Source organism: Hyla sarda, chromosome 1, assembly GCF_029499605.1.
Source record: "Hyla sarda isolate aHylSar1 chromosome 1, aHylSar1.hap1, whole genome shotgun sequence".
Classification (NCBI taxonomy): Eukaryota; Metazoa; Chordata; class Amphibia; order Anura; family Hylidae; genus Hyla; species Hyla sarda.
Window position 1 is genome coordinate 171,993,166 of NC_079189.1, and position 26,852 is coordinate 172,020,017.

General features: G+C 40.5%; 1 protein-coding gene across 5 annotated transcripts in view; it reads right to left on the reverse strand.

The window, feature by feature from the left end:
* AFG2A (AFG2 AAA ATPase homolog A) overlaps positions 1–26,852 on the reverse strand; it is a 436,735-nt gene that overhangs the window by 250,789 nt on the left and 159,094 nt on the right. For all 5 annotated transcript variants that reach the window (XM_056563833.1, XM_056563838.1, XM_056563848.1 and 2 more), the window contains one exon: positions 12,255–12,378. In XM_056563833.1, coding sequence (XP_056419808.1) covers positions 12,255–12,378 — 124 coding nt within the window. The remainder of the gene's footprint in view (positions 1–12,254; positions 12,379–26,852) is intronic.

The following is a 26,852-nucleotide window of genomic DNA, read 5'->3' on the forward strand; positions in this document are numbered from 1 at the left end:
ACCGTCTGGTCAGTGACTACACATGTAAGCATGCCCTGACTACTTACTGGTGAGCTACCCTCAGCCAGCATAACATGTGCACCTGAAACCTGTTTTACTCACAGTTCACACGGTCACTTGGGCCACTCACAGCTCCAGCTGTGTGCTTCCTCAACAGGGCCCAAGTGTCTCCCTCTACAGAGACATGCTGTTTCCCAGGGAGAGCCTAGTTTACACTGAGTCTCAATCTTATATAAACACCTCCCTTCCCTGATGCCTCATTAATTAAGCAGCAGGTGGCAGTTTATTCAGGGCGAGTCAAGGAAATACACACTTTCCTTGCCACCTTATCACAATTTATATTATAACATTTCAGAGTTTGAGTTACTGAATTAAAAAAAATGATAAATGTTTTAATTTATGAAAATGTAGCAGAAGAGAAAGAGGCATATACACTGTTGCACAGTTAGGGGAAGATTTATTTAAACATATTTAAAGAAAAAGTGGTGCAGCTGCCCATAGCAACCAATCAGATTGCTTCTTTAATTAGTTTAAGGAGTATTCTGGGATTTTTTTTTTGACTATGCTACAGGGGCTGTAATGTCAGTGTAGTTCATACTACAGTGTCTGTACCTATGTTTCATGGTGGTCTTGCAATTCTTCTGTGATTTTTGCCCCAAGGTTTATTTTTAACAGCATACAAAACAAGTGTCGTCTCAAGTTTTCCCAGGTTGCAGTGCAGCTTGAGACATTACCTCACTAGTCAGATGATCAGAGGGAGCCTGTCTTTGCTTCAATAAGTGGAGAGACCGCTGGGTGGAAGGAAGATCATTGTTTTGCAACAGCTGGAGGCACCCTGTTGTGAAAAATATTGGTCTATTACATTGAAGAGATCACAGGTGTGTATTTGTAGTTTAAGGGGAAAAAACTCCAACAGGAAATAGCCAGTTCACAAAAATATAGCCTCAGCTTTATGGTAAACTCACACCATAGCCATTTAGCCCCAAGACAAGCATGAATCCTTTCTAGGCATGTCTATTACTGTCTGGCAGGTATGTACTAAAGTCACCGTATGGTGGATAACCCATTTTAAGGCTTTTGTAAAAATAAAAGAAGCAATCTGATTTGTTGCTATGGGCAACTGCTCCACTCTTCCCCTACAATGATTTTGATAAATCTTCCCATTGAGAAGTACAGTTAAAATATATGTTATTTAGACATACTACTTTTTTTTTTTTTTTTTACCCCTTGGGGACGGAGCCCATTATGACCCTAAGGACGGGAAAATTTTTTGCAAATCTGACCATTAATAACTCTGGGATGCTTTTACTTATAAATTTGATTCCGAGATTGTTTTTTTGTGACATATTCTACTTTATGGTAGTGGTAAATTTTCGTCGATACTTGCATCATTTCTTGGTGAAAAATTCAAAAATTTTATGAAAAATTAGAAAATTTAGCATTTTTCTAACTTTGAAGCTCTCTGCTTGTAAGGAAAATAGACATTCCAAATAAATTATATATTGATTCACAAATACAATATGTCTACTTTATGTTTGCATCATAAAGTTGACATGTTTTTACTTTTGGAGGACATCAGAGGGCTTCAAAGTTCAGCAGCAATTTTCCAATTTTTCACAAAATTTTCAAAATCTGAATTTTTCAGGGACCAGTTCAGTTTTGAAGTGGATTTGAAGGGCCTTCAAATTAGAAATACCCCACAAATGACACCATTATAAAAACTGCACCCCTCAAAGTATCCAAAATGACATTCAGTAAGTTTGTTAACCCTTTAGGTGTTTCACAGGAATAGCAGCAAAGTGAAGGAGAAAATTCTAAATCGTCATTTTTTACACTTGCATGTTCTTGTAGACCCAGTTTTTACATTTTTACAAGGGGTAATAGGAGAAAAAGCCCCCCAAAATTTGTAACCCAATTTCTCTTGATTAAGGAAAAACCTCATATGTGTATGTCAAATGTTCGGCGGGCGCAGTAGAGGGCACAGAAGGGAAGGAGCAACAATGGGATTTTGGAGAGTGAATTTTGCAGAAATGGTGCTTGGGGGACATGTCACATTTAGGAAGCCCCTATGGTGCCAGAACAGCAGAAAAAAAACCACATGGCATACCATTTTGGAAACTACACCCCTCAAAACTTGTGAAACTGAAAAATTTAGGGTAACACCAGCATTTTAGTGAAAACTTTTTTTTTTTTTCATTTTCCTATCCAAATTTAATGAAAATTCGTCAAACACCTGTGGGGCGTTAAGGCTCACTATGCCCCTTGTCACGTTCCGTGAGAGGTGTAGTTTCCAAAATGGGGTCACATGTGGGTATTTATGTTTTTGTGTTTATGTCAGAACCGCTGTAAAATCAGCCACCCCTGTGCAAATCACCAATTTAGGCCTCAAATGTACATAGTGTGCTCTCACTCCTGAGCCTTGTTATGCATCCGCAGATCATTTAAAGCCCACATATGGGGTATTTCCGTACTCAGGAGAAATTGCGTTACAAATTTTGGGGATCTTTTTTTCCTTTTACTGCTTGTGATAATAAAAAGTATGGGGCAACACCAGCATGTTAGTGTAAAAATTTTTTTTTTTTTTACACTAACAGGCTGGTGTAGCCCCCAACTTTTCCTTTTCATAAGGGGTAAAAGGAGAAAAAGCCCCCCAAAATTTGTAGTGCAATTTCTCCCGAGTACGGAAATACCCCATATGTGGCCCTAAACTGTTTCCTTGAAATACGACAGGGCTCTGAAGTGAGAGAGCGCCATGCCCATTTGAGGACTAAATTAGGGATTGCATAGGGGTGGACATAGGGGTATTCTACGCCAGTGATTCCCAAACAGGGTGCCTCTAGCTGTTGCTAAATTCCCAGCATGCCTGGACAGTCAGTGGCTGTCCAGAAATGCTGGGAGTTGTTGTTTTGCAACAGCTGGATGCTCCGTTTTGGAAACACTGCCGTATAATAAGTTTTTCATTTTTATTGGGGGGGGGGGGGGGGTACAGTGTAAGAGGGTGTATATGTAGTGTTTTACCCTTTATTATGTGTTAGTGTAGTGTAGTGTTTTTAGGGTACATTCGCACTGGCGGGTTACGGTGAGTTTCCCGCTAGGAGTTTGCGCTGCGGCAGAAAATGTACCGCAGCCCAAACTTGAAGCAGGAAACTTACTGTAAACCTGCCCGTACATTCACATGGGGGGGGGGGGGGGGCAAACCTCCAGCTGTTTCAAAACTACAACTCCCAGCATGTACTGACTGAGGAGTTGTACTTTTGCAACAGCTAGAGGCACACTGGTTGGAAAACCTTCAGTTAGGTTCTGTTACCTAACTCAGTATTTTCCAACCAGTGTGCCTCCAGCTGTTGCAAAACTACAACTCCCAGCATGTACTGACAGACCGTGCATGCTGGGAGTTGTACTTCTGCAACAGCTGGAGGCACACTGGTTGGAAAACCTTCAGTTAGGTTCTGTTACATAACTCAGTATTTTCCAACCAGTGTGCCTCCAGCTGTTGCAAAACTACAACTCCCAGCATGTACTGATCGCCGAAGGGCATGCTGGGGGATGTAGTTATGCAATAGCTGGAGGTACACAACTACAACTCCCAGCATGCCAAGACAGCTGTTTTCTGTTTGGGCATGCTGGGATTTGAAGTTTTGCAACATCTGGAGGGCTACAGTGTATAGACCACTGCCCAGTGATCTCCAAACTGTGACCCTCCAGATGTTGCAAAACTACAAATCCCAGCATGCCCAGACAGCAAAGAGCTGTTTGGGCATGCTAGGAGTTGTAGTTTTGCAAGATCTAGAGGGATACAGTTTAGAGACCACTATATAGTGGTCTCAAACTGCAGTCCTCCAGCTGTTGCAAAACTACATATTCCAGCATGCCCAAACAGCTGTTTGGGCATGCTGGGAGTTGTAGTTTTGCAACATCTGGAGGGCTACAGGTTAGAGACCACTGTAGCCCTCCAGATGTTGCTAGGCAACTTACCAGCTTCCGTAGGATCCAGGGAGCCGTCCTGTTCTGCCGCACAATGTCGTCGCTCACCGATCACCGTCGCCCGCTGCCTCCGGACGGGTAAGTGGATCTTCGGCACCCGGTCCCCTTCGTTTCCCCGTCCTGCCCCATCTATGGTGGGTGGGCAGGACGGGGAAAATGAAAGTTAACCCTCCGCCCCCAATCTGCTATTGGTGGTCGCGTCTAGACCATCAATAGCAGGGATAGGAGGGGTGGCACCTCTGCCAACTCACTCCTATCCCTTCAGGGGGATCGTACGTGTCTTAGACAACCGCGATCCTCCTTATATTCCGGGTCACAATAGACCTGTAATGACCCGGAATCGGCGCAAATCGCAAGTGTGAATTCACTTGCGATTTGCGCCAATCGCCGACATGGTGGGGTCTGATGAACCCCCCCCCCCCCCCCCCCCCCTAGGCATTTGCGCGGGGTGCCTGCTGATTGATATCAGCAGTCACCCCGGTCCGGTCCCCGCCCGGCAGGGACAGAAATTCTCACGGGCGTATGGATACGCCCTTTGTCCTTAAGTACCAGGACGCAAGGGCGTATGCTTACGCCCTTCGTCCCCAACAGGTTAAACAGCAATTTTTTTTTAGCTTCTTTTTTTTTTTTAGACACATTTTTTTATTTTTTCATTTAAAGTTTATTTTACTTTTGCTTTTTGGTATGGCACAGCAAAGCATTTTTCCCTAGATTGAGTTATACATCGACGTTCCCAGAACTGTAAGCTTCATAAAACTGTGACCGCATGTTTTTCTTTGCAATAATGGTATTGTTCTCCTGCACACTACCATGTGTGACTATGTATTTAGACTGGATGCATATTTGATGTTCTTTGGGCCAAAGTTCGAAAAAGAAACACAGAAGGCTGTCGGCAGAAAGAAAAAAAAACTTTGCCCATCTATTTTGCCCTTCTTTACTTTTTGTATCTTAGGATAGTTATATATTGATCCCAAACATGTTTAAGTTCACTTACTATAAATGTATCAACCACACCTGCTGGCAATTTGTTCCAATCAGCGACTACTTTCACTAAAAATATATTTTCTCATCAACCCCCCCCCCCCCCCCCCAAATCAAACTTAAAGCATATCCGTCAGATCCAACAAAAACATTTTTTTAAATATATCACTCAGTAGTACATCTAATTTTTATGTGTCTAGCACCTTTTTTTTTTATTACACTTTTAATTTAGCTCACTAGTCTGAATTCCTCTCACAGGGAGGGGGTGTGGCCTCACTGTGCAGGTCTTCACCCCCTCCCTCAGTATGCTGTCTGCTCACATCTTCCCTAACATTAGCAAAACTACAACTCCTAGCTTGTCCTCACTGACAGTAGCGGGACACAAGATGATAGTGGGAGGATTTTTCCTCCAGCTGTGAACTCTGCGCTCACAGCTGTCAATCAAGGAAGCGTGTCCATGACATAGGTGATGACGCATGGACACAGCAGGACTAGTATACGTCTAAGCAGGCAGGGGGGGCAGTTGTTTGACTGGCATTTTCAGTATGAAATACTAAAAATTTTCTAATGAAAGCAATTGCAAAACCTATTGTTTTTGCACGCTTTACAACATATCAAATGTTTTTGCATCTGACAGCGCCCATTTAAATTTTGCCTTGTTCTTGTGTTTTTTGTACACAGAGAAATAAAGAAGTTATAGGGTTTTTGGAATTTTCGGGGTTGAAGATCAACCGCTCCAAGTCAGAGATGCTCTACAGTGGGATTTTGTCCCCAAAGCTAGTAGATTTAAACTTTGGCTTCCAGAAGCATCAGATATTTTGGGGTTCAACTAACCTGTTCCTTATTCTCTCTTTATTAATTATCTCTGCCTTTATAGAGATATTTGTGCTAAACCTTGAGGTCTGGGACCTACTCTATATTTCATGCATAGGAGAAGTACATACTGTCAAGATGGTGGTGTTTCTTTTGTATCTTTTTCATACTCACCCAGTCCCTGTAGATAAGAGTTACATATAAAATACTTCAAATACATTCCACCGTAAGATACAGCACCAGTGACAAGGTCCGGTATAATGCAGGCTTTAGTCTTTATTGTGTACAGGAACACACGTGCAATGTTTAGGCTAGGAAGCCTTTTTCAAGCATATTTATGGACCTGACTGTATTTATTGAGAGATCTTACAGGTTTTTCCTGCCCTTTCACTCCCTATTTTTGCCTCCTGAATGAAAAAACCCCTAGCATGCCCTACAGGTTGTTTCGGTTCACCAATCATGTGATGATGGCAGCACGCATTTATATTGTCATCCAGTGAAAGCAGCCTCGTCTCTTTTTTTATGGAATGATTGTATAGTATAGTTTTTTTTTTTTTTTTTCAGAAAAACTTTCTGCTATGGGGAAAGATGTGGTAGATAGGTTTAATAAGGTATGGGGACCTTGGTTGTCCTCCTCCCATTGTTAGGACCTAAGATATCGTATGTCATTATACTGACATCTCTAGACCTGTCTTTTCCCAACTTCTTGCATTTCACTTTTCCCAACTTCTTGCAGTTGCATTTCAGTCACATGTATGCTTTTGTTATTCTTCTGGATACACTCAATAAACTTGGTTTGTTTGATACTGAAGAAGTTATAGGGGTCAGAATAGGGCAATCTCAAGCTTATTTTGTTAAAAAGTTTGACTTTTTTTTTTTTTATAACCCCTAGAGGACACATGGTGTACATGTATGTCCTGACTGTCTGGTACTTAGTGCACCAGAACATGTACAACCTGAGGGGCATCCGGACTATGTAGCAAGCTATCAGCAGTCGAGCACCCACCACTAATTGTGGGCATCAGCAATCACACTGATGCATGCCATTAACCCTTCTGATGCTGTAATAAATACTGAAGCATTTGAGAGACATCTTAAGCATTAGATGAGCTTTGTCAGACCACCTGCAGCAAATTATGGAGGTCCAATGAGTTAAAATGGCGGTCGGAGCTCTGCATACCTGCTCCAGGGCCACTCTGGTGAGCCTCATGTATGATCAACCTTCTGGCAGACCATACAATTAGATTGCCGATATCATGTAAAAGTAATAGCAATCAAAAGGTTGCTATATATAGTTCCCTAAGTGGGCTAAAAAAAATGCTGATTTTGGGTCACATAACAGAAAAAAAGGAATAAAAAGTGATTAAAGGGTCACATGTATAAAGCCATGTATACCGAAAAATAAGAAATTTATAGGGGGCCAGAACAGGGAAATATATGTTGTTCCTGATGAAAATTAAAGACCTAACCAGTACTGCAGCAGCATCAGGCTAGTCCATGAGCCATGGACAAGGCTGAACAAGCAGGCGCACCTCCCACCACCATAAGGGAGGAACACGTCCCCTTCCACTGAGAGGATATCTAACACTGTGAGCTAATAAATAGAGGTATTTTTATAATAAATACAGGTGACAGAGGCATAAAAAGTAGATGTACATGGCCAGGATTAGGTACTGAGTAACATATATTTTTTATTTTTTGTGGAATTTGACAGGTATGCTTTAACCCCTTAACGACCACGAGCATAAACCTTGCGCTCGTGGCCGGCTCCCGTTATGTGAAGCACGCTCAGGAGCTGAGCATGCTTCGTACCCGGCAGGTCCTGGTTGCTATCAGCAAACAGGACCTGCGGCTAATACTGGACACTGCGGATGTCTGGTATTAACCCTTTAGACGCTGCGATCAAAGTTGACTCCGTCATCTAAAACAGGAGAAAATGGTTGCCGGTAGCTCAGGACCGCCGCAGTGAAATTGTGGCGTAACGAACAACTGAAAGGACAGCGGGAGGGTGCTTACCTTGTCTCCCGCCGTCCGATCGTCACTCTGCTGCTCCATGCCTTAGATCCAGACTGGAGCAGCAGAGCACCAATAACACTGATCAATGCCATGCTATGGCTTTGCATTGAGCAGTGTCTGCAATCAAGGTATTGCATGTTATAGTCCTCAATGGGGGCTATAACACTGCAAAAAAAAAAAAAATGTCAAAAGAATTGTTAATAAACGTGATTTAACCCCTTCCCTAATAAAAGTTTGAATCACCCCCTTTTCCCATTTAAAATAAAAAAATTGAATATGTAAACAAAAACAAACATGTGGTATTGCTCCATGTGTAAATGTCTGAACTATGAAAATATAATGTTAATTAGACCGTACGGTTAATGGCGTACACGTAAAAAAAAAATCAAAAGTCCAAAATTGGGTATTTTTGGTCACTTTGTATACTTTAAAAAAAAAATTATAAAAGGCGATCAAAAAGTCCCAACAAAACTAATTTAATACCAATAAAAAAATTCAGATCATGGCACAAAAAATGAGCCCTCATATATCCCCGTATATGGAAAAATAAAAAAGTTATAGGGGTCAGAAGATGACAATTTTACACATACTAATTTTGGTGCATGTAGTTATAATTTTTTTTAAGTAGTAAAATAAAATAAAACATATATAAATTAGTTATCTTTGTAACCGTATGGACCTACAGAATAAAGATATGGTTTCATTTTTACCAAAAAGTGCACTGCGTAGAACTGGAAGGCCCCAAAAGTTACAAAATGGCGTTTTGTTTTTTTTTCAATTTTGCCCCACAAATATATTTTTTCTGTTTTCGTTGTAAATTTTGTCATGAAATGATTGATGTCATTATAAAGTACAATTGATGGCACAAAAAAAATAAGCCATCATATGGGTCTGTAGGTGCAACATTGAAAGTGATTTTTAGAAGGGGATGAGTGAAAAAACGAAAATGCAAAAACTTGAAAAACCCTGTGTCCTTAAGGGGTTAAACATACTTATTTTGTGAAAAATTTTATTTTATTTAACAGGAGTACAATAACAGAAAAGCATGTAACCATGGGTATCATTTTTATCGCACTGACCAAAAGGGTAAAAAAAATTACAGTTTTACTGTAAAGTGCGTTGTTTAAAAATAACCCCCCCCCCCAGAAGATAGTTCACAAACGCTCATAGATGTAGAAAGGTGCACACATTTGTGCCATACAGTCACCTGATTAAGAAGTAGTAAAGGGGTTTTACCTAACATGACTGTGACAACATGAAAAACTGTTTTCTCACACAAATGTTTATTTTAATGAAGACACTCTAGCCTTACGAGATCACAGCAAATGACAGCTACTAAGAAAATATAAACTCCCATCTGTCTGGCATTCAATAAGCCCCTTTGTGCTGTGGTGTCCTTTCTGCTGCTATTCTATGCTGTGAGGAAGCCCCCATGGAACTCGGGCCCCCCATCCATCTTCAGACAATAGTCCTGGCTGACATCACTGTCTTTCATTCATCTTCATTTGTCCAATCACATCCTGTCATTCTTATGTAAATTGGACACTTGAGGATGCATCTTTTCTACACTCTGTGATAAGGTGGAGAAAGGCTGTAAAGGGCCCCAGGGTGCCATCACGGACAGCAGACCCTGTCTTTATTCTGTGCCTTGTGCTTTACAACCCAGCTAATGTGTCTGAGATCAACATCCAACTCAATAGGAGACAACGTAATCCCATTTCTCAGCTCCCTCTAAGACCCAAATTGGGGTAGTCCCTGTCATATGATGCTCCTTATCATCACTGTGTTTGGGCATTGGAAATTAACCCCTTAAATATGAATCTAAGTGCCAAGCACAATACAGTGATCCCTCAACTTACAATGGCCTCAACATACAATAGTTTCAACATACAATGTTTTTTTCTGGACCATAGTAACTTGAATCCAGACTCAACATACAATGTACGGACAGTCTGGATCTGGGGGAACTGACCAATCAGAATGGGCATTTTATTGGTAAAACACCTGTATTACTGAAGTGTATGCACTGACTGATGTCTGGTAGTGCCCCCTACAGTACAGGGAGGAACTACAAGTTCTGTACTACTCCTTACCTGTGCCAGGGATAGCTGCTCCTTTGGACACCAAGAAAAGGTGGCTCCATTTGGGACACTGTGTGTACTGTATAGGACCCTGAAGAAGCTCCTGTCCTCTACATAAAACATTCTTGCCCAACCAGGGTTCCTCCAGCTGTTGCAAAACTACAACTCCCAGCATGCCCGGACAGCCAACGGCTGTCTGGCCATGCTGGGAGTTGTAGTTTTGCAACAGCTGGAGGCACCCTGGTTGGGAAACACTGACATAGACAGTGATTTACAGCTCCCAGTAGATCTTTCTTACTTTTATATGTAAGGACTCACGTTATCTGTATTAGTTATCTACCTATTATTCTTTAATCCTCACCTTTTCCTATTTTTGATGATATTTTGGGGGCTTCAGAACAAATTACCAGGTTTCCATAGAGATATGGTCTCAACTAGAGATGAGCGAATTTACAGTAAATTCGATTCATCACGAACTTCTCGGCTCGGCAGTTGATGGCTTTTCCTGCATAAATTAGTTCAGCTTTCAGGTGCTCCCGTGGGCTGGAAAAGGTGGATACAGTCCTAGGAGACTCTTTCCTAGGACTGTATCCACCTTTTCCAGCCCACCGGAGCACCTGAAAGCTGAACTAATTTATGCAGGATAAGCCATCAACTGCCGAGCCGAGAAGTTCGTGACGAATCAAATTTACTGTAAATTCGCTCATCTCTAGTCTCAACATACAATGGTTGTCCTGGAACCAATTAATATTGTAACTTGAGGGACTACTGTATAGTCTTCCAGTGTCCCCAGAGAAATTAGAACTGGAGCATAAGTTATAGGGTGACATTCTTGATATATATATATATATATATATATACACATACACACACACACACACATTTTTTATACAAAGCATTGGCCCATATAGTTTATGGACTTTAAAGTGGCCAGTACAAAAATAAATTACAGTATAGGTTATAATAAATGTTGAATATTTAGGATGCAGTCCAAGGAGCTAATTCATTTATAATTGGAGTGGCGCATGATACACTATTAAAAAAAATGTCATTTATTGCTGACTGATAGAGATAGTACAGCGCTCCGCTATCTCCATCAGTCCCATAAAGTTATATGGAGTGTCACATGCCTGACTACTGCTCCATAGGGTGCACATTACCCTCCATCTTATGATTAGTTGGTTCCTGGCAATCAGATATTTATCACCTATCCTATAAAGATAAGTGTTGTTAGTGAAAAACCCATTTAAACTATAATTTTATTAGGGTTACGTGCACTAAAATGATAAAAACTATTATGCAAAAGTTTTGTTAACAAGTAAACTCTTTAGCTAAACTAGATCATGTATACATAAGTTATAAATCAAGTTAAAATGTCACATTTTGCAACGTTTGATTGCTCAGTTGGTAGAGCAGAGGACTGTAGTAGAAAAGATAACAATTAGCCCAGTAACAGCATATAAACACAGTCTCATATTAAATATAATGGAGAGCCACATTAAAACGTGCTGTGGTGTCACATTAAGTATTAAATATATTAACATATTACTGATATTCTCACATACATATTACATATAATGACAATGTATAACCAATAATTGTTGACATACTAAGTAACAAATGAAGCAATAGTGTAGCGTACTGATGAAAAGTATTCCACAGTGCTGGCTCTCGTGCCATGTAACTGCTACTGTACATAATGGGAAACAAGGTTCGAAGTGGCAGTAATACAATTGTCACCAGAATGTAACAGGTGTCAAAAATTACTGATGTAAAACAGTATAAGGCTGGGTTCACACTACGATTTGAATTACGGTTCCCGTATACGGCTGGGAGGAGGGGTGGGCGGGGCTTAATCGCGGCGCCCGCACTCAGCCGTATTCTCGGCCGTATGCGGTTTCCCAACCGCAGGCAAAAACGTGGTCGACCACGTTTTTGCCTGCGGTCGGGAAACCGCATACGGCCGAAAACGCAGCCGACCGGAGGCTGCGGTTCACTCCGGTTGGCTAATAGACATATATTAACTACGGTTCCCGAATACGGCTGAGTGCGGGAGCCGCAATTAAGCCCCGCCCACCCCTCGTCCCAGCCGTATACGGGAACCGTAGTTCAAATCGTAGTGTGAACCCATCTTGAAAGTTTTTCTGGGAAAACCACTACAGCAGTTTTTGAGCCAAAGCCAAATGTAGATCCATGAGGAAGGAGAAGTATAAGTTCTTTCTTTAAATTCTCCATTCCCTTTCAATCCACTTCTAGCTTTGGCTCAAAAACAGTAGATGCAGTTTTCCCCAATAAAAATATTAAGTGGAAATGTAGCCTAAGGTAGGAAAGTACTTGTGTAATATACACATATAACATAATAGTAAAATCTAGTCTTACCTTGTCTATTAAATCAGGACGATTTGTAGCTGCCAGAATCACCACATCTTTCAGTTGTTCAACTCCGTCCATCTCAGTCAAAAGCTGAGCTAATACTCGGTCAGCTACATTTCCAGCTCCAGAGCTAAGGAAGAAATAGTAAAAACATTTATTCAATATTGTTTAAAAATGACATGAAAAGTTATAGTAAAGACATGTCACCTACAAGCTCTGTAGCAAGTAACAGACTAATGCCCCCAATAAATCCACTCATAAAGGCCCAGTATGAGGTCCAGGGCACTCTGATCAGATTTTCATTAACAATACCTCTGTACTTTGCTCAATTCAGCTTTCCCTCAACCCTGATTAGTTTCCCTGTCCCAGCCATTATAAAACACCCCCATAGCATGATGCTTCTACCACTGTTTCACTGTAGAGATGGCATTGGGCAAATGATGAGCAGTGCCTGGTTTTCTTTAGACATGATGCTTAGAATTTAAGCCAAAAAGTTCAATCTTGGTTTCATCAAACCAGAGAATCTTGTTTCTCACAGTCTGAAAGTCTTTAGGTGCTTTGTTGCAAACTTCAGGCAAACTGTCATGTTTCTTTTACTGAGTAGAGGCTCCATAAAGTGCAGATTGGTAGATTACTGAGTATTGGTTGAACTTCTTGTTAGTTTCTCCCATCTGCACATCTGCAGGATCTTTAAAGTTCAGCCAGAGTAACCATTAGATTCTTGGTCACCTTTCTTACAAAGGCTTGTCTTCCCTAATTATTTAGATTGGTGGGGCGGTCAGCTTTAATAAGAGTCTTGGCTGTTCCAAACCATTTAAGAATTATGGAAAGAAGGAATGTCCAGCGCTCGACTCGGGAACAATACTTTATTTAGGGTCCACAGGAGAACATGCAGGAACACTGCATCGTGTCGTGTGACGCGTTTCGGCTTGTGTCACCAAGCCTTAGTCAATGAGCTGATACATACTTGCTATTTAAGAATTATGGAGACCATTGTGGGAACAAATTTCTGTTCCCCTCCCCGGATCTGTGGCTCCATACAACTCTGTCTCTGAGCTCTATAGGCAGGTCTTTGCACCTCATGGTTTAGATTTTGCGCAGAAGTGCATTGAGTCAGCTGTGAGACCTTATATAGACAGGAATGTGTCTTTCCAAATCATGTCCAATCCAGTGAATTTAGCACAGGTGGATTCCAAACCTAAAATAAGTTAAAGGACCTAAAAGCTTTCTAAATGCATCCCAAATACAATGATAATATCCCCCTTTGATGGATTTTTAGACTGTCTAGTCTAAGTTTACAATGCCTACATACTAGACACTATTAGTAAATCCGCCAAAATGTGCCTAGTTCAAAAACTTTTAAGATGAACAGTATTATTTCCAAAAAACTAGGAGAAAACACATGCACTGGGGTAGAAGCCTGCATCAGGTTTGGGATTCCATGTGACTGGCAGTAGTAGGTGTTGTTGCTGGCAGTAGTAGGTGGTCATAGAACATACAGCGGGTCCCACAAAAAACTTGTGCCGTTCTGCAAACCACAGGAGGCTAATGAAATGGTGCAAAGGAGTGATGAAATGGCACAGAGGGCTATTTCTAAAAGCTGTGACAAAATGTTCGCGGAAGCGGCCAGGATTGGACACACATGTTGCTGGACCAGTCAGGAGTGGGACACACACCTTGCAGGAGTGGGCGATAATGGTCAGAAATCCAGCAGGAGTGGGAATAAGAAAACAGCCCAATGCAGGACTCTATACTGGGGCTAAGTTTACTGCTATATAATACAATCATTGAAGGGGCTGAACAAAGGAGGAGTAGGAAAAAAAAGGTATTGAGTGAATATCAAAGGCCACAGGAAACAATCTAAAGGTTATTGATTTGGTATTTTGAAGGATAGGTGCAGTATGATTCTATACCATTATCTATTCAGAGAAAGGCAAAGATTTGTTACCTGATAAATAATGGTAAACACTGCAGTACATCATTAAATAAAGTAAACATTTAATAGGAAAAAGAGGCATATAAATAGAATGACTCCGTATCCAAGGTTTTGTAGAAAAGTAACATATTTAAAGTATTGTATGTGTGGCTATTGTTTAATGTTAGTCTAACAGGAACATAGAAAGCTTTAAATCTCTATGTTTGTTCCAGCATTCACTTTTGTAATTTACATTTTTGACAGGAGGTCTGGAAAGTTTGTTGGTTGATATCCAAGAGGTTTTCATCAGCCATAAAGCAAGAGAATCACAGTTTAAGCAGGATGTTTTTGACACGGTGATCCAGCATAGATAGGACAGGAAGCTAAGGCTTGTAATCCTGTCTCTTTCCACTGAAGCATGGAATGCTAAGCAGCTCTTAGCAGCCTTTAAATGACGAAACCTTAGAAGCTGGAGCAGGGGACATCTTTCACTAAACAAGCACAAATCAGATTTCTCATTAACTTTTTTTGGTTTGAAATATATGAAGCAAGACAGCCTGGACTTTGACTTTGAAAATAAACTCTGTGCCCTTGCACATATTCTGCCCAAGGGTCCATGTAAAAGTTATTTCCTTCTTACTGAAAGGGTTGTCCGGTCTTATACAAATAAACCTACTAACAATATACTCACGCAAGTTTATAATTTAATTTAGGCTTCAGTTCAGTACCATCTTTATGACCCTAACTAACTGTAGGTAAATGGAAACATTGTAGGTTATATCCAATGTCCCTATAAGTCGAATACATCTCACAACTAAGAACGTAAGGGAATTCACATGGACAATAATACACTATGGTAAACATAGGACGTATCCTACATATAGGATATTTGCACTGCTCTGTTTAATCCAAATACAATTTAAAAAAAATATACAAATTTAACTGTAATTGTACTAACATGCAGAATAAAGTTATAAGGAATAAAGGGGCAAAAGAAGGGTATAAGAATGTTGTGTTGGTATGTTTCTATCCAATGTGTGATTTTACATATATATAGCCTTGCAGAATATGCAAAAAAAAAAAAGAGAAAACACTTTTACTTAACTGTAATTATAAAAAAAATTACTGCCTATTTCGCCATTAACCCCTTAAGGACAATGATTTTATTTTTTATTTTTGCACTTTTGGTTTTTCCTCCTCACCCTTTAAAATCATAATGCTTTCAATTTTCTACTTACAGACCCACCATTGATTGTACTTTGTAATGACATCAATCAATTTACCACAAAATCTATGGTGAAACAAAAAAAAATAAAAAAATAAATGATTTGTGGGGCAATATTGAAAAAAAAAAAAATAATAATAATTTTTGTAACATTTGGGGCTTTAGTTCTAACCAGTGAACTTTCAGAAAAAAAAATCTTTACTTTGTATGTCCATACAATTAAAATTATACACATAGTCTACACACAGTATAGGTTATACACATTTGCATAGGTTTTGTTTTATTTCACTACTTTTAAAAAATTATAACTTTTTGTACGAATATGAGTTTGCTTAACCCCTTCTCGACCCATGACATACATGTACGTCATGGGTCAGGTGGGCGGACATGACGAGGGCCCACAGGTCGGGTCTGTGTCATGACTGGGAGATGTCTGCTGCAATGCCCTGGTGTCTAGTGGTCCCATAGGGTTGTTAGGGAAACCAGAGGCCTTACCTTGTCCTCTGACCTTGGCTCTGTTCCCTTTGGCAGCTCTTAGCAATCGAGCACAGATTTAATGGATAAATGTAATGCATTACATTGATCTACATAAGCCTTCTGATGATGGCTTATGATAGGCCCTTAGGGGGGGCAAAAAAGTGTGCATAAAAATTATTACTTTTTAAAAAGTAAAAAAAAGGTTTTAACCGCTTAACAACGCAGGACATATATTTAAGTTGTGTGCTGGCTCCTGATATGTGGGACTGGGGCTGAGCGCGCTTCTTACCCGACAGATCCCAGTGGCTATCAGCACCCAGGACCCGCGGCTAATAGCGGACATCGCCCATCGGGCTGATGTCTGGTATTAACCATTTAGACACCACGATCAAAGTTGATTGCGGCGTCTAAAATGTGAGAAAACTGTTGCCGTCTAGCTCAGTGGGCTGTTTGGGACTGCTGCGGTGAAATTGCGGTGTCCCAAACAGCTGAGAGGACAGCTGGATGCTTCTTACCTTGCTTTCCACTGTCCGATCATCGTTCTGCAGCTCCATGCCTGAGATCCAGGTTGAAGCAGCAGAGCACCGATAACACTGATCAATGTTATGCTATGGCAAAGCATTGATCAGTGTCTGCAATCAAGGAATTGCATGTTATAGTCTCCTAAGGGGGCTATAACATTGCAAAAAAAAAATGTTAATAAATGTGATTTAACCCCTTCCCTAATAAGTTTTAATCACCCCCTTTTCCCATAAAAAATAAATAATTTCAATAAAAATAAACATATGTGGTATCGCTGCGTGCGTAAATGTCCAAACTATAAAAATATAATCCAGAAAAAAGACGACGCGGGGGCACTCACGTTTAGGTGATCAGGTACAGGCTTCTTTATTTTCACAGTGCAGATGCAATGCATAGCGGGGTGTCAGAGGACGATAGCTATTTCGTGCCGCTCCCGGCACTTCTTCTGACCTGAAGAAGCCTGTACCTGATCACCTAAACGTGAGTGCCCCCGCATCGCCTTTTTTCTGGTTTATGAATGGACTTTGTTCCCTCTGGTGGGTTGTGCACCGAGGTGCGACGGAGAGAGGGCTCCGAACTATAGCATAACTGCTGTGACCGGTATACCTGATTACAAATCAGAAGCGTACATCCACACCACACTTGTGCCAGCCGTCTGCTGCTTTGGTGTCGAGTATAAAAATATAATGTTAATTAAACCGCACGGTCAATGGCGTACACATAAAAAAAATTCTAAAGTCCAAAATTGCGCAATTTTGGTCACTATGTATACCCTAAAAAAATAAGTATAAAAAGTGATCAAAAAGTCCCATCAAAACAAAAATCATACCGATAAAAACTTCAGATCATGAATCAGAATAAACATATGGTGTCATTTTTACTACTGCATAGTATCGGAAGCCCCCAAAAGTTACAAAGTGGCGTTTTTTTCCCAATTTTGCAAAAAGAAAATGTTATGGTTTCGCCATAAATTCTGCGATGAAATGATTGATGTCATTATAAAGTACTATTGGTGGTGCAAAAAAATAAGCACTTATATGGGTCTGTAGGTGCAAAATTGAAAGCATTATGATTTTTAGAAGGTGATGAGGAAAAAAAATGAAAATGCAACGGAAAAACCCTGAGTCCATAAAGGGGGTACTCCGGTGGTCAACGTGTTTTTCCGTTTTTGACTTACCCTATTTGTTTTGTTTAATTTCTATTCTTGTTGTTTAGCCTACTCTATTTACATTCTTTGTTGTCTTTTTATCCCCCCACTTTGTTTTCCTATCTTTCCTTCTATTTCCTGTTTCTTGCTGTGCTGAAAACTACAAATCCCAGCATGCCACATGCCTTGCTGGTTTGGGGTAGCTCCTTTTTTTTTTTTGCATGTTTGTTCCGCCCTTTACCCATCCTACTATTTTCCCGGGTCAGCCCCCTTATACACAGTACACTAATATAATCAGCCTTGGTTGGGAAACACTGTCATACACACACAAAAAGGACTACAACTCCCAGCATGTGTCATTCAGGAGTCTTCAGTCTGTGGTATAACACCAGCATGCTGCCACTGTAGTCTCCTGGGGTTGTAGTTCACCACACCTCTGTAGGGCATACACCCAACCAGGGTGCCTCCAGGTGTTTCAAAACTACAACTCCCAGTATGCCCTGACAGCCTTTGGGCATGCTAGGAGTTGTAGTTTTGCAACAGCTGGAGGCGCACTGGTTGGGAAACACTGGTGTAACATAATGTGTATGCTGAATAGGCCAGAACAGTGTTTCCCAACCAGTGTGCCTCCAGCTGTTGCAAATCTACAACTCCCAGCATGCCTAAAGTCTGTCAGGGCATGCTGGGAGTTGTAGTTTTGCAACAGCTGGAGGCACACTGGATTGTAAACACTAGCATACACACACACACACACACAACAGGGACTACAACTCCCAGCATGTGTCATTCAGGAGCCCCCCCCCTTCCCCTTCACATATAAAGATCATTCCCAGTATAAGATTTATCCCCCTGCAGTCCATACATCCCCAGCCTGTGCACCTTCTCATCCTCCCCTTCAGATAACACTTATCTTCTCTGTGAGGTCCTTCTCCTGTGCAGACCTGCGTCCTTAGAATACAGAGCGGGGGGAGGGGAGGTGAGGAGCTGTGTACTCAGCTGGATGAGATGAGGGGGCGTGGCTTATTCCTCTCATGCAGACAGAGAAAAAAAAAAGCTGTGACATCTTGTACACAACAGACTCAGAACTGTGGACAACAGTAAAAGAAAACCCTCTGAACTACAGAACTTCCTGCCCCACAAACAGGTAAGTAAAACACACAAATGCTGCCAAAACATATAACACATGTATATTGCAAAAAAACAAAACTTACAAAGAAGATGCCATATAGTCAAAAAAAAAATTAACCACCGGAGTACCCCTTTAAGGGGTTAAAAATCTTTACAAAAAAAAATCTCCCCTAATAAAAATTCAAATCACCCCTTTTTTCAAATGTTTTAAATAAAACACTGTACAAACAAGTAAAAATACACATATTTGGCATCGCCGCATGCGTAATTGTCTGAACTATTAAATTATTATGTTGCTGATCCTGCACGGTGAACGGCGTAAACACAAATTCCAAGCGCCAAAATTGCTGATTTTTACATCCCAAGAAAAGGTAATAAAAAGTGATCAAAAAGCCAGAACTACACAAAAGTGGTACCATTAAAAACTACAGCTCATGGTGCAAAAAAACACAGCTCTGTAGGTGGAAAAATAAAGTTTTAGGGCTGAGAACATGGTAATGAACAAAGTTTTTTTTTTTTCCCCAAGGTTTACATTTTTTTTAACCATAAAACAAAAGAAAAATTATTCAAGTTTGGTATCATTGGAATTGTACTGAGCCAAAGAATAAAGATGGCATGTCAGATTTACCGTATTTTGAACTCCGAAAAAATTATTGCCCTAAAAAATTGTACAATTCCATATTTTTTATTTTATTTTGCCCTACTTATAATTATTTTTTTTGTTCTGGCTTTGTAACACGTTGTATGATAAATTTTTTTTTTAAAGTGTATCAGTAAAAAGTACACTTGCCACGCAGAAAATAAGCCCTAATACAACTTTGTCAGGCGAAAAGTAAAAAAAGTTATGGGTCTTAAAAGGTAAGGAGGAAAAAAAACGTGAGCCAAAAAAAAAGATTAACTAGGTCATGAAGGGGTTAAAATGGTCTCCTGATCCCTATAACTTTTTGATTTTTCTGTATACAGGGCTTCATGAGGACGTGATCTGTATTTTGTATTGCTACCATTTTGGTACTTTTTGGTCCCTTTTTATTTATTTTTTATGATATATGAAGTGACTGGACTTTGGTATTTTTTTGGTATTAACATTATATTTTAATAGGTCAGACATTTACGTACACGGCAACACCACATATGTTTAAACATTTTTTTTACATTATTAAAAAATAAGAAAAAGGAGGGTGATTCAAACTTTTATTAGGGAAGAGGTTAATTCACATTTATTAACTTTTTTTTCCACCCCATAGGGGATTGCATACACTGTTTAAAGGGGTACTCCGGTGAAAACCTTTTCTCTTTTAAATCAACTGGTGGCAGAAAGTTAAACATATTTGTAAATTACTTCCATTAAAAATTCCTAATCCTTCCTATACTTATTAGCTGCTGAGTACTACAGAGAAAATTCTTTTCTTTTTGGAATGCTCTCTGATGACATCACGAGCACAGTTCTCTCTGCGGATGTTATTATAATAATAATAATTCTTTATTTATTGTTGTCCTTAGTGGGATTTGAACCCAAGTCCCCAGCACTGCAAGGCAGCAGTGCAAACCACTGAGCCAACATGCTGCCCTTAGCATACATTTGCTATGCATGGTTGGTAAAATGGACAGAGATGTCAGCAGAGAGCACTGTGCTCGTGATGTCATCAGTGTTCCAAAAAGAAAGTAGCATTCAGCAGCTAATAAGTACTGGAAGGATTAAGATTTTTTAATAGAAGTAATTTACAAATATGTTTAACTTTCTGCCACCAGTTGATTTAAAAGAAAAAAGGTTTTCACCGGAGTACCCCTTTAACCCCTTAAGGACGCAGGACGTAAATGTACGTCCTGGTGCGGTGGTACTTAACGCATTTACGTCCTAAGCATAACCGCGGGCATCGGAGCGATGCCCGTGTCATGCGCGGCTGATCCCGGCTGCTGATCGCAGCCAGGGACCTGCCGGCAATGGCCGACGCCCGCGATCTCGCAGGCGTCCGCCATTAACCCCTCAGGTGCCGGGATCAATACAGATCCCGGCATCTGCGGCAGTGCGCGATTTGAATGAATGATCGGATCGCCCGCAGCGCTGCTGCGGGGATCCGATCATTCAGAACGCCGCACGGAGGCCCCCTCACCTGCCTCCTTGCGGCCTCCCGGCATCTCCTGCTCTGGTCTGAGATCGAGCAGACCAGAGCAGAAGATCGCCGATAACACTGATCTGTTCTATGTCCTATACATAGAACAGATCAGTATTAGCAATCATGGTATTGCTATGAATAGTCCCCTATGGGGACTATTCAAGTGTAAAAAAAAATGTTTTTAAATGTAAAAGTAAAAGTAAAAAAAAGTGAAAAATCCCCTCCCCCAATAAAAAAGTAAAACATCCGTTTTTTCCTATTTTACCCCCAAAAAGCGTAAAAAAAAAATTTTATAGACATATTTGGTATCGCCACGTGCGTAAATGTTCGAACTATTAAAATAAAATGTTAATGATCCCGTACGGTGAACGGCGTGAACGAAAAAAAAAAAAGTCCAAAATTGCTACTTTTTTAATACATTTTATTAAAAAAAAAATTATAAAAAATGTATTAAAAATTTGTTATATGCAAATGTGGTATAAAAAAAAAGTACAGATCATGGCGCAAAAATGAGCCCCCATACCGCCGCTTATACGGAAAAATAAAAAAGTTAGAGGTCATCAAAATAAAGGGATTATAAACGTACTAATTTGGTTAAAAAGTTTGTGATTTTTTTAAGCGCAACAAGAATAGAAGAGTATGTAATAATGGGTATCATTTTAATCGTATTGACCCTCAGAATAAAGAACACACGTCATTTTTACCATAAATTGTACGAAGTGAAAACGAAACCTTCCAAAATTAGCAAAATTGCGTTTTTCGTTTTAATTTCCCTACAAAAATAGTGTTTTTTGGTTGCGCCATACATTTTTAAATATAATGAGTTATGTCATTACAAAGGAAAACTGGTCGCGCAAAAAAAAAGCCCTCATACTAGTCTGTGGATGAAAATATAAAAGAGTTATGATTTTTAGAAGGCGAGGAGGAAAAATTGAAAACGTAAAAATTAAATTGTCTGAGTCCTTAAGGCCAAAATGGGTTGAGTCCTTAAGGGGTTAATACTATTTCATTGCATAGCATTAAAGGGGTATTGCAGGCAAAAACTTTTTTTTATATATCAACTGGCTCCGGAAAGTTAAACAGATTTGTAACTTACTTCTATTAAAAAATCTTAATCCTTCCAATAGTTATTAGCTTCTGAAGTTGAGTTGCTGTTTTCTGTCTAACTGCTTTCTGATGCCTCACGTCCCGGGAGCTGTCCAGCTCCTATGGGGATATTTTCCCATCATGCAAGGGATATTCTCCCATCATGCACAGCTCCCGGGACGTGACATCATCATTGACCATTTAGACAGAAAACTTCAGAAGCTAATAACTATTGGAAGGATTAAGATTTTTTAATAGAAGTAATTTACAAATCTGTTTAACTTTCCGGAGCCAGTTGATATATATATAAAAAAAAGTTTTTGCCTGGAATACCCCTTTAATTAGTGTAATCGGCCCCCAATTGCTCCAACCTGCCATGGCTCACTGGAGCCTCAGAGCACCGATTGGACAGCGGGGAGCCAGGTGTAATTAGACCGACAGTGTAGAAACATGCCCCAACTGGTATCAGCCAAGTGTTCATAGACTCGGTTCCTATGATAGAAAATACATTTGTCTATATGTACATAATAATAATTACTATGAAACAAAGAGGCAAAATAATTTCGATGAGATCAATTAGATAAGCACATTTACCATACCAGGTTCTTTGTAGAGTAAGGCTATGTTCACAGGTCAGAATTTCTGTGCCGGATTCCGCATTGGAATCCGGCTTGGAGATTCCGCTGCAGCAGAGTCCCATTGAATTCTACGGGATTCTGCTGCACTGTGCACATGGCGGAACTTCCGTGCCAGATGTTTGCGGCCTGGAAATTCCATTTTCAGTGTCCGCACAAAGAATGATCAAGTTCATTCTTTGTGCGGAGTCCACACGGAATGCATAGCCATCTATGAGATGGCGCATTCCTGTGCGGTCCTAGCGCCAACATCCCGAAGTCTCCGCACGTAGATTCTCCGTGTGGATATTCCGTCGCATGAACCTAGCCTAAAGCAGTGTTCACATGGCGGAATTCCTGCACAAAATCTCCGTGTGGACATTCCGTTGCGTGAACCTAGCCTAAAGGTGTGTTGACATAGCCGAATTCCTGCACATAATCTCCGTGTGGACATTCCATCACGTGAACCTAGACTAAAGCTGTGTTCGCGGAATCCTGCATAAAAATTCTGCAGTAAATTCCGTAGAAATTAATTGCTCAATTCACTTCAATGGGATTCCTGCAGTGGAAATTCTGCTGTGAATGGGACAGCGGAATCCCATTGAAGTGTATAAGCTATAAATCCATGTAGAATTTTCATGCGGAATTCCAGGATGCCGTGTAAACATAGCCGAATGCTTTTGGTGAGCTCCAAGATTCTGGCCCTCATTTACTAAGAAAATCGGGTTGTAAGTCTATCTTGCTTTCTTACCCGACTGCTTTTTTCCCCTGGTATTTATTATTATGTCGCATCCTGTTTGTCGCACTGGGTTTTGTTGGTTTTGTTTCCAACTCCTCTGAGCTGTCGGGAAAAAATCCACAACAATACAACAAATTCGGGTTGGAAACCTTAATAAATACGTGGGAAAGTTCAGAAATGTCGGATAACGCCCCTTTTCGGGTTTGGGAGAATCCACATCGGGTCCGTCGGGAAAAAATGTTGCATCGTGTCGCAGACTGGCGCACGATGTCTGCGACATGGCGCAGACAAAGATGCGACAAAAAAAAACGACAAGAGGTCGGGTTTAGAATAGTAAATGAGGGCCTCTATGTGCAGATGGGAGAAACTTTCAGAAGGTCAACCATCACTGCAGCAATTCACCAATCTGGGCTTTATGGCAGAGTACCCAGAAGAAAGCCTTTCATCAGTAAAAGACACAATATGAAAGCCCACCTGAAATTTGCAAAAAAGCTCTCTGAGATTGTCATGTCTAGAGGAAACCAGGCACTGATCATCATGTGCACAATATTATGACAGTTATCACGCCCCCTCCCGTATGCTTGTATTGAGGGGCGGAGCGTGACGTCACACGGGGGCGCAGGCGTGACGTCACACGCCGCCCGCCCTGTGATCGCCCGTGTTCGCTCCGGGGACTGATTACAAACAGGGTGCCGCGTGCAAGATCACGGGGGTCCCCAGCGGCGGAACTCCCGCGGTCAGGCATCTTATCCCCTCCTCTCCTTTGGATAGGGTATAAGATGTCTAAGCACCGGAGTACCCCTTTAAGCATGGCGGTGATAGCATTATGATAAGGTTTTTTTTTTTTTTCAATGCCTGGGACAGGAAGACTGGTCAGGGTTGAGGGAAAGCTGAATTGAGTGCAGAGATATTCTTAATGAAAATCTGATCCAGAGTGCTCTGGATCTCAGACTGGGCCAAAGGTTCACCTTCCAACAAGACATTGACCTTAAAGGGGTACTCCAGTGGAAAACTTTTTTTTTTTTTTTGTTAAATGAACTGGTGCCAGAAAGTTAAACAGATTTGTAAATTACTTCTATTAAAAAATCTTAATCCTTTTAGTACATTTTAGCAGCTGTATGCTACAGAGGAAAATCTTAATTTTTTTATTTATTTCTTATTTGTCTTTTCCACAGTGCTCTCTACTGACACCTGATGCCAGGAACTGTCCAGAGCAGGAGAAAATCCCCATAGCAAACCTATGCTGCTCTGGACAGTTCCTGACACGGACAGAGGTGTCAGCAGAGAGCACTGTGGACAACACAAAAAAGAAATTCTAAAAGTAAAGAATTTCCTCTGTAGCATACAGCTGCTAAAAAGTACTGAAAGGATTAAGATTTTTTAATAGAAGTAATTTACAAATCTGTTTAACGTTCTGGCACCAATTCATAAAAAAAAGTATATTAGAGATATGTTGTAGTACTTAAAGGGGTTCTCCCTTGTTTATACTGTTTTTTGTTATTATGTTTGTGTGTATAAGTATGTGTTTTTTGATGTGTGTTGTGATTATGTATATATGTATTTTCTTACCTTTTGTGAAGATCCGGAAGCTGGCCCCTTTTTCTTCCAGCAGCTTGCTGTGTTAACCTCGGCCTCCGCCATGTTGTGTTCGGTAAGTGGGATGTCGGGGGTGTGTTCTTGCTTCTGTCCGTCCTATCTTCTGACGTCCAAGGCGAATCTTTTCTTCCTGTTTCTTCCGTGGCTCAGCGACGAATCTGCGGCCTCTTTTTTTTTTTTTACCAATAAAGTTTTTTTTGTCTAATTGACAAACTGTCTGCGCATGCGCGAGTACGCAAGTGCTACGCTAACAGCGTAGCATACGTTAGGTCTACGCTAACAGCGTAGCTTCGCGCAAGCACAGACAGTTTGTCAATTAGACAAAAAAACTTTATTGGTAAAAAAACAAAAAAAAAACTACCTGCGCATGCGCCAGAAGAGGCCGCAGATTCGTCGCTGAGCCACGGAAGAAACAGGAAGAAAAGATTCGCCTCGGACGTCAGAAACCCCCCCCCCCCCCAACATCCCACTTACCGAACACAACATGGCGGAGGCCGAGGTTATACAGCAAGCCGCTGGAAAAAAAAAAGGGGCCAGCTTCCGGATCTTCACAAAAGGTAAGAAAATACATATATACATAATCACAACACACATAAAAAAAAAAAACACATACTTATACACACATAACACACAAACATAATTACAAAAAACAGTATAAACAAGGGAGAACCCCTTTAAGTACTACAACATATCAAAAATAATTTTTCATGACAGTGCCCATTTAAAGGTGTATGGGTGCCTTAAGTGTCTCACAAATTGTGTGTAGATCAATCCTACAGGTAACATGTAGGCCTATACTTTGGAAAGTAGCATATGAAATGTATTTAGACACATATACTTTTGCTTCACATGAAAAAAATTACTTGAAGAAAAATAAATCTGCCTGCCAAGAGGTTAACTAAGTGGAGTTCAAATAAAGAGACATGAACTATAGGGTCAACGGCCTGCCTTGTAAAGTGCCCAATGTCATGATAAATGATCATGCAGCTGCTCAGTGGATATACAAATTATGTCACCATCCTATTCCAATATATTTCCCAAACAGAAAAAAATGACATGAACGCAAGCAAGCAAAATGTTAGGAATTTGTGACGCATGAACAGTCTGACATCCGTTGTTTAGATATGTCTTTGCTGTGCCAGAAACTTGAGGCAAGCAATGCTGGATGTGAGTTTATGGAAAACAGAGCTTTTGGGCTTACTGGGATGGTGTACAAGAATGCCAGCAGATATTTAGAAAAAAAATCTGTAACTGCTTCAACTGTTTCTCATGGACAACTGTGTAAGTGCAGTGTACATTCAACGTAACAATGTGTCCTGCCAGATCATTTACAAGCTTCCTTTTTCAAGTCTAACAGCTTTTGTTAAATCCAACAGCAAAAGTATCAATCTTGTTAGCATAGCCATCTGAGGTTGTTTACATCTTTAATCGGTATACTGTGTAAACTGTCACATGGGAAATAAGACGAATAATATATATATTGTATTGCTGTGTTATATATTTTTTAATACCAAACTAACCACAGAACAGGTGTGGTGCTGTTTTTGTAAGAAAGCAGATATGTTACCCAAAAAAAGAACAAAAAGGCATGTTGAAAGCCTTCTTTCCCCTGTCTGCTAACAGTGGATTAGGCTTCCATACACATACTCACCTGCCACCAATCCTCCTGGTGCTGTTCCAAGAGTGTCCACTCCTGATACTCATAGCTTATTTAGCTTACCAACATGCAGGAAGTGCCTGCTCAGCCAATCAATGTCTGGAGGAAGGTCACCGCTGTGACCGTGATTGGCTGAGCAGGCATTTCCTACATATCAAGAAAGAGGACAGGAACCTCAGAACAGTGGGCCACTACTTTAAAATAGTCCCTGTCACTTGAAACAACTTTACTTAATTAAATAGCCCGCATCATTCCCAGAAACTTTGCTTCCAAAGAAAATGAACATATAACCAATGAAAATGACATCCAGTTCCAGTTGCTTGGCCATCTCCGTCATAAGGAACTTAGAAGGAGATTTATCATTCTTTTCGAACGTATGGCTTT